This window comes from Myotis davidii, unplaced genomic scaffold (genome assembly GCF_000327345.1).
Source record: "Myotis davidii unplaced genomic scaffold, ASM32734v1 scaffold123, whole genome shotgun sequence".
Taxonomy (NCBI): domain Eukaryota; kingdom Metazoa; phylum Chordata; class Mammalia; order Chiroptera; family Vespertilionidae; genus Myotis; species Myotis davidii.
The window spans coordinates 1382526-1392051 of NW_006295391.1; the positions used below are offsets into that span (position 1 = coordinate 1382526).

A 9526-nucleotide genomic window follows, 5' to 3' on the forward strand; every position below is an offset into this window, starting at 1 on the left:
GATTTGAAGATCTTCAATTTGTCCTGTTGAATATTCACAGTATTGACATAAATAAATCCCTTCAGATAAATGTGAATTTAAATGTTTGCAATATTCTAGCATACTTGAAAAGCCTTTGCCACAGTCATCGCAAACATGAGGAAAAATTTTAGTATGTTCAATAGCAACATGCCTGTTAACATTTGTATGAAGTCTACTCCGAAAACCACATACTTGACATACAAAGAAGTTTTTACATTTGTCAAAGGTAATTTTGCTCAGGAGGCTGTACTGTCCATGCTCTCCATTGTTATATTTGTCACTTAACTCTATTAATTTACATGCATGTTCATTTACCACATGGCTATGCAAGTCTTCTGGATCATTTGTTTCATGTTCACAGAACTGACACAAGTACTGTTCATCACAGCTGTGCTCCTGGAAATGCAGGTAGAGCTCACTGCTTGAGGAGAACTGTACGTCGCACTGCTCACACCAATAAAGGTGATCACTAAAATGGGTGTCGGCAATGTGCTGGCTGAGGTTCTCAAAAATTACTGTCTTATAATCACAGTATTTACAAATGTAGGGATCCTCTTCATGCAGTTTGGCATGTTCTATCAGAAGCATGTTGGTAGAGAAACTTTCCTTGCACACTCGACACACATTTGAATCAGTACGCTTATGCTTCAGGATCATATGCTGCTTTAAATCAGAAAAATATTTGCTGTTGAACTCACAAAGCTCACATTTATAGAGGCCACTGCTATTAGCTCTCAGCAAAGGCCATTTCTGCTGGGCAGTCACATTCAGAGCTTGGCTCTTGTCAAGAATTTTGCAAAGTTTAGCCGGTGGCTCTTCATCAGTTGGGTCTTGGAGACTCTCAGAGGAATTGTTTTCTGCCTCTAAGTCGTAATCTTCAGAAATTGCATGCACTTCTGCAGCGATTGGAACATCTTCAGCAGTGTGAACTTCTATAGGACTCTGCTCTTGAGTTTGTTGGTTGAGTGATTCAGGTGAGTCACACTCCTCATCACAAATTTCAACATCGGCAGATTTTTCTGTAGAGAAGGCAGTGTGGTCTAGAATTCTAAGGACAGGACTGGGAACCAGATAGTTCTGATTTCTGTTTCTGGCCTTGACTCCGTCTGTAAATTTTGGCAAATCATTCGATGTCTCTGTATCAGAATCATCATCTGTAAAGAGAAGTTTGGAAAAACTTACTGTTTGTATCAAGTATTAAACGTTAAATATTATAACACAAAGCACCAAATATTTTAAATATAATTTTGAATTCCAACAGGAATAAGGACTTTCATTTGAAGATGTTACGTGTATCACGGACACATAGAAAATCTGTCCAAACAAGCAAATGTTTTTGCTCCCATGCCCCATTTGGACTAGAACACATTTTTTAATGTTACTGAATTTGAATAAGCCTTTATCCCCTCAGCCCAGCCCCAATGTTTTAAAGTTAGCATGGATAAACTGAAATACAGGTCAGTAGAGAACACTAGGCTTCAACCTAACGTCACTGTTGTTATTTTTTAATGTCATTTTTTAGGAGAGGAAAGGAGAGGGAGAACGAGATAGAAACATCAATGAGAGAGAAACATCTGATCAGATGCCTCCTGCACACCCCGTACTGGTGATCAAGCCTGCAACCTGGGCATGTGCCCTGATTCGGAACAGAACAGATAACCTTTTGGTTCATGGGTCAATGCTCAACTACTAAGCCACAGAGGTAGGGCTGTTGTTTTTAATATACTTTACTTTTTAGATGATTAAGATATACTGAAAAATTTTGAGTAAAGAGAATTCCCAAATTTCCTGCAGTTTCTCCACTATTAACATCTTATAATGTACATTTGTTACAATTCACGACCAATGCCGATAAATCCATACTTCCTCCAGATTTCCTTAGTTTTTAGCTAATGGCCTTTTTCTGTTCCAGGATCCCATATGACATTTAGCTGTCAAGTCTCTCTAGGCTACTGTTAGCTGTGGCAGATTCTCAGACTTTCCTTGGTTTTGATGACCGTGACAATATTGAGAACAGATCGGGTATTTTGTAGGATGCCCACTATTAAAATGTGTTGTGTTTGAATGATTCAACTGGGATTATGGGTTATTGAGAGCAGACCAGAGAGGCAAACTGCCATTTTATCACAACTTATCAAAGGTACATTTGATCAACATGACTTATTACTGCTGATGTTGACTTTGATCACCTGGTTGAGGTAGTATTTATCAGATTTTTCTTCTGTAAAGTCATTCTTTTACTTTCATTTACTCTGTGCTTTAGAAGGGGGACACTACGTAGAGTCCACATGTCAGAAACCAGGATTTACATTCCCCCTCCTTGAGGGAAGAGTAGCTACATAAATAATTTGAAATTCTTCTCTACAAGAAATTTGTTTCTTCCCAAGTCTTATCTAGGAGAGGTCAGTAAGCAGTAGGCATTTCTCCAAGACGCCCTGAGTTCCTTTCACTGGAGAAAGATACTAGACACCAAGATCCCAACACTAGATGTGCTTGCTCACTGCTACTGGGTGTCATTTCTTTTATGCCCTCTCAGACAATGAAACAAAAAAATATGTTTGTGTATACCACCACATTTGTATAAACATACCTATAAATATTTCTGTATGTTACATCTGTGTCTATATCAAGCCAACATGAGTTCATACTGATGTCTCTGACTCCATATTATTTTTAATAATTTATGTTTCTGTGTCTGTAACAGGAGCTCAAGAAAACTGAGAATTTTGATGGTTACAGAGGAGAGAGAAAACAAACCCAAATTGTTATCATTCATTCAATGCTCTAGAAAAGAGAAGCCAACAGAAGATGAAAGATTGAAAAAGACCAAATTCTTTATTCTCTGTTCTTTCCTTCCAACTATGCCCTCCAGGCTGAAAGGTATAGTTGAGTGAAAGAACCATGTATAACACCATTTTTAACTTTTAACCATAATACTCCCAACTCTGCATCACTCCAGCTTTGCCACCAATTCCTAGCCAACTAAAATAGATTTAGGAAAATGTACTTTTTATTATATATCTGAAATAATGTTAAAAATTAAAATTCACTTACTTTATTACAAAAAAAGTTTTCTTACATTTAAACAAATTTAAACACTTGCCCATTTTGAAATCATAATTCACCCACATTTTTAAATAAGTAAGAAATGATTATAAAAGTAATTTAAAGAAAAAATATTTTGGAAAATATTAGATATACCTTTGTTGTCAAAATATTTTAAGTCTGGTTGTCTCATAGAACAGACACTGTAACAATGATCAGAAAAAATGCCACTGAATCCATCTGCAATTCTGCTTATTCCAGAGGAATCTGAACATAAAACAAAATTTTTAAAATTTCAAGCATAGTAAACACATATACATTGATGACAGCCACCCCTTTATCCAACAGATGTAAATTTTTATAGTATCTGTAATAAAGTAACAGTTTCCTCAGTTCTGATAGCTTTTATATTTCAGACCTGATATTAACATTGAGTTTTGAAAGAACCACAAATTATTCAATATAAAAATATAATACTCTGAAGCATATAAAGATACCTTACTGTCTAAATCCCACAAAATAAAAATATGCAATTAATGTGTTAATTGCAAAAAAAACAATAAAAAACCAAAACAACCCCAAAACCTAAATTAACTCCAAGAAGACATTTCATGCAGTGCATAAAAAGCACTAACACATAGGAAAAATGGTGGGAGGACAGTTAGGGCTTCTGAATAGAGTAATTTCAAGTCTTGTCTGGGAGGAGTCAGTAAGCAGTAAACTAGATTTAATTTCCTTAGGTGTGAAGAATGTGTAGGTTGGGTGGGCTAACAGGTATGCCTAAGATTGTTCCAAGTACTGTTCATGGGAGGTATATTACAGATGACCACAAATATCTCTTTTCCTTTTTTTAAAAAAAGAATATTTTTATTGATTTCAGAGAGGAAGGGAAAGGGAGAGAGATAGAAACATCAATAATGAGAGAGAAACATTGATCGACTGCCTTCTGCATGCCCTACACTGGGGATCAAGCCTATTACCTGGGCATGTGCCTTGATGGGGAATTGAACCATGACCTCCTGGTTCATAGGTCGGTGCTCAACCACTGAGCCATGCCAGCTGGGCAAGACCTCTTTTAAATACTGCCAAGATAGATGAGTAAACCTCAACCAAAGGATCTAACATTACAAAATGGAAGTTCACATTTCTGAAAGTAATATATAGAATAAAAATTTTTTTCGCAATGTGCAAAATATCTTCTAACAAGATTATTGTTGTGCTTAAGCACAAGGTTGGGAAGCACACAGACACATTTCAATTATGCTGTATAAGTAACCAACTGTTGATATTTAACTTTAAATATCTATAAACCTTTAAGTTGTGAGGATTAAATGTCTATAAGTTCTGATGTGTACCTAGCACATGGTAGACAAAGAAGAATTTATACTCAGAGAAGTTATTTAAAATTTTCTCTTATTTAAAAATTGATTCAGATATATAACTTTTATCCAGTCATTTATGAGAGAATAGATTGGAATACAATTGCATGGAAATTAATCCATGGCTCAACTTTAAAATAATTCACTAACCTGAATAACGAGAAGGGTGTAAAGTCTTCCTTTTTCTTTTTTTAGGGTATTCATTCATATCTTTTCAATCTAAAAATGAAAAAAATTTAACAAATATGTCACAAATAACTATTGTTAATCCTCCTATATAATAAAAGGGTAATATGCAAATCGACCAAATGGTGGAACGACCAGTCACTATGACGTGCACTGACCACCAGGGGGCAGATGCTCAATGCAGGAACTGCCCCCTGGTGGTCAGTGCACTCCCACGGGGGAGTGCCCCTCAGTCAGAAGCTGGGCTGACGGCTGGCAAGCAGGAGCCTCTCATGCTTCTGCGACAGTGCCAAGGATGTCCAACTGCCAGCTTAGGCCCGCTCCCCCGAGGAGTGGGCCTAAGCCATCAGTCAAACATCCCCTGAGGGCTCCCAAACTACAAAAGGGCACAGGCTGGGCTGAGGGACACCCCCGCCCCAGGGGACTGTGCCTGCCGCCCCGGCAGGGCTGAGGGCACTGGTCGCCGCCATATTGTGGCTGTGGGTACCGCCATTTTTAAGGGTGTGATAGTCAATTAGCATATTTCCTCCTTATTGGCTGTGGGCACTGCCATCTTTGTGACAGTGTGAGGGTCAATTAGCATGTTTCCTCTTTATTAGATAGGATAAATTGTGCCTATGATAACATATTAAGAATGAAACAGGTGCATTTTTTAAAACTGGGAAAGTTTTGATACAGTTTTCAAGCAAAACATGAATATGACCCCTTAAAAATGTATATTTTCACAAATCTGTATTGATTCCCTGGCTTCCAGGAAGAATATCCATCACACTGAAGCTCAAAATATAATTTTCAATAAAAAAACCCTTTTCTTATAAGGCACTTTCAACAATCTCCTGAGAATAAAACATATATAGCAATAACCAATGTATAATTAGATTCTCATGGACTGTTATAAAATTGACTCATTCGTTTTACCACATTCCACTTACTGGTATAATTCTTAATATGGAAGTGAGGAAAATTGAATTACAGCGAAGTTTTCACAGATGATAAAAAGTACCTATAGGAAAAATATGATATAAGTCACAATGTAGTTCATTTCTGAGACTCAAGAATACAATAGTACCAAGATCTTTAATCAACTGGAAAGTTATACAGAATTGAAGTATAATATTCTTTTGAAGGTCCTGTATTAAGTACTCAAAACTGTATATATTGCTAAATATGTAAGTATATGTAAATATGTCATATTGCTTTGAATGAATTTACCTTCTAAAGCAGGGGTCCTCAAACTACGGCCCGCAGGCCACATGCAAATACAAATGTTGTATTTGTTCCCGTTTTGTTTTTTTATTTCAAAATAAGATATGTGCAGTGTGCATAGGAATTTGTTCATAGTTTTTTTTAACCCTTTGCGGTCGTTTGTCTACTCTCAGCCACCAAAGCTTTTTTACCGTTCCGGTCGTATGTCTGCTCTCAGCCACCACAGCAAGGAACCGTACGAATCTTAACTCTATTCATTCATGTATCAGTTCATAATTTCTCTGAAAGCTCTTAAGTGTCTAAGCGACCTTGTCAGGAACCAAAACATTGCCCCGACAAATCGGAGATATCGAAACTCAATATAAACAAACGTGGTCGTTCTACACTCGACATGCAAAACACCATGGCGAGTCAGTCGCCTTTTGAGAATGAAGAAATCGACAAGCTTCGGAGATACTTCGTAGAATTTCAAATAAAGCTTTACAAATTATGTTTAACTGTAATTAGGCATTCTCGCTTGTTAAGATATTTCAAAATAATACTCCAAATGGCAAAAAGAAAGTTACCGAAAGAAGTGTACTGCGAATCTGAAAGTAACGATGAAGAGTTTTATTTTGGCACCTTGAATACTGACTCTGACGTAGAAAGTGATAACGTTTGTAGTGATTCTACTAGTAGTGACGTAGTTCCAAAAAAGATTTAATAAATCTTGTTTATCCTTCATAATCTTGCATGTTATGTATCACTGCTCTGTCAATGGAAATTAATTCTGACCAGTACGACATCCATGTCCAAATTAAATACGACCACAAAGGGTTAAAACCGGCCCTCCAACGGTCTGAGGGACAGTGAACTGGCCCCCTGTTTAAAAAGTTTGAGGACCCCTGTTCTAAAGCTATATCTTAACACCAAAATAGGAATGCAATTCTGCATAAATTTATTCAGCTGTAAATAAAAGCAAATACCAAATCACAGACTTTTACTATTTAAGTCCTTATAGATTACTTACTAATAGAAGAATAATGATCACTCATTGAGCACCTATTATGTACCAGGCTATGCCTTCTCTCATTTAATCCTGTGATATGCAAAATCCACTACACTCTCTCAAAATCATTTGTGGTAAGAAACTGAGGCACACATTATTTTTGCCGCTTCACCAAGTCCTGGGTATATTAGCACCAAGGGGATGTCATCATTTGGTAATAAGTAGTGCTTTTTAGTTTATTGAGCATTTTCCTAATCCTTATTTTATTTAATCTTCACAACAATCCTGTGAGGTACATAGAGGAGCCACTACTAAACCCACTCAATATTACTGATGATGAAACAGACTCAGTAAAAGTCAACTAAGTGGCAGAACCAGAGATAAAAAAAAACACACCAAAAAACCCATGGGTTTTGAACAGCTAACTGTGTGAGTAAATCTTCACTGCCAATCTCTGCTACCAGCAAGTTACATCTTGCTTCCAGTTCTAACTCAGCTACCAATTCAGAGAAGGGGGAAGGGAACCCCCAAAGAAACTGGCAATCATGAGATATACAGAAATGATATCAACATATATAATGCCTCACCTAACAAATAGCATTTCTTGAGCCCATCCCAATCAAGTGCATTCAAAAGTAAAAGAAAAACTGTTTTCATTTTTATGTAATAAACCAAAATTTCAAGACTTTTTCTTAATATGTCTTTTTTACACTTTCAAAATTTAACCAGCCAAAAGCTTTTTACTTCACTAGGCCTGGCTGGTGATCAGGGCCGATTGGGGCCTTCCTTCCCCAGCTACTGGCTGTCAGCTGCAGACCGGGGCCTGCCTTCATTCTGCGCTGCCTCCTGGTGGTCAGTGCACATCATAGCAAGCGATCAAACTCCCAATCTCCCGGTTGAACTCCGGAGGGAACAATTCGCATATTAGCCTTTTATATATATGGATGTTCTAAATGCTCTACAGGTATCAGGGAAAACACTGAAAACTGGCAGCCAAACATGTTCAAGTAGCCTCTTTTTCACAATACACTTTAAATTCTTTCAAACATGAAGAATAAAAAATAAAAGAAAACCGAGGATAGCATTAAAATTAATGTTGCAAGCTGGTCTGGATTCAGACTATTAGGTGAAATAGGATCACCTTGATCAGAAAAAGATTTGACTCCTACTTAGTGTTGAACAGTATCTAAACACTTATCAGTCCTCCTTTCAGAGAGATGGTAAAATGCCCACTCAAGACCAAAAATTTTTAACCATCCTTTATTTCAGCAAATGTTTTCATGTGCTTTTTGTATGCACAACTGCCCAGATGAAGAAGTTTAGCTTTTACTTAGGGATTTCATATAAACATTTGCTCACTAGTCCTTATCTCATGGGGAAGATTCTGAATCAAACTACTGATATATGTCACTGCAGGAAAATTAGAAAAACATTTAAAAAAATATTTTGTTGATTTTTTACAGAGAGGAAGGGAGAGAGTTAGAAACATCGATGAGAGAGAAACATCGATCAGCTGCCTCCTGCACCCCCCGCCCCCTCCACTGGGGATGTGCCAAAACCGAGGTACATGCCCTTGACCGGAATTGAACTCAGGACCCTTCAGTCCACAGGCCAACGCTCTATCCAGAGCCAAACCGGTCAGGGCTAGAAAAACATTTTTAAATTAATCAAGTCACCTAGCATCTATACACCCAGAAAAAATACTATTAACATTTTGGTGTATAAACTTCTAGACATTTTTCTATTCTAAGGTATACATTAATTTGCATGTACAAAAATGAGATCATGCCACAAGAAACTATTTTAAAAAGCAACTTACAAAATACATGTCAGGCCCTCGCGGGCTTTGCTCAGTTAGACTCTCAGCTAGCAGAGGAAGGGTCTCGGTTCAATTCCCAGTCAAGGGCATGTACCTAGGTTGCAGGTTCGATTACTGGCCCCGGTCAGGTGCCTGCAGGAGGCAACCAATCAATGCCTCTCGTTCTCTCTCCTTCCCTCCACTCTCTTTTTCAACAATAAGAATATCTATGCACAAAACAGACTACACATAATAGGGACCACTTTTTCTAAAGGCCTTTCAGGCAATGTAAATATTCTGTTCCTAATTAGAATAAAAATAAAACAAGCATGTACAATAAAAAGCTACATTCTAATACTAAAGCTTTAAAACCACGTTCTTTTCCGCCAACATTTAAAAACAATTATATGGCCCAGCCGGTATGGCTCAGTGGTTGAGCCTCGACCTAACAACCAAGCGGTCACTAGTGGATTCTCGGTCAGGGCACGTGCTCGGATTGCGGCTTTGATGCCCAGTAGGAGGCATGCAGGAGGCAGCTGGTCGGTGATGTTTCTCTCCTCAATGTTTCTCTCTAGATCCCTCTCCCTCTCATTCTTTCTAAATAATCAATGAAAACATACTTTAAAAATAAGTAGATGTTTTCCAGGTTTCAAATGAATTTAAACACAAAAATGTTGCAGGAGAGCTTGAATTAGAACCCACTTATATGCATGTCCAAGTGTCCGTCTTTGCCTCTGCAAAGAGAGAAACTGCTTCAGAAATTACTCGTGTCCCTCAGTTGCACTGAAACACACACACACCCCAAAATCAAAAGGGGTGCATGAGCACCCTAAAGGGTGGCTTATACCACTGGCTGCAGCTACAGGGCCCGGACCCACGCCTGCTCGCTGCGGCCGCGAGCTC

The 9526-nt window shown here is 37.9% G+C and overlaps 1 protein-coding gene across 1 annotated transcript; it reads right to left on the reverse strand.

Moving 5' to 3' along the window:
* Positions 1–3: 3 nt before the first annotated feature.
* Positions 4–9490, reverse strand: ZNF639 (zinc finger protein 639; the record flags this gene model as incomplete). The annotated part of the gene is made up of 5 exons (XM_015568005.1): positions 9471–9490; positions 5564–5634; positions 4596–4664; positions 3223–3333; positions 4–1175 (listed from the first exon to the last, which is right to left on the reverse strand). Coding segments are annotated over exons 3-5 (1341 nt in total), but the record flags the coding sequence as incomplete, so codon positions are not given.
* Between the last annotated feature and the right edge of the window lie 36 nt (positions 9491–9526).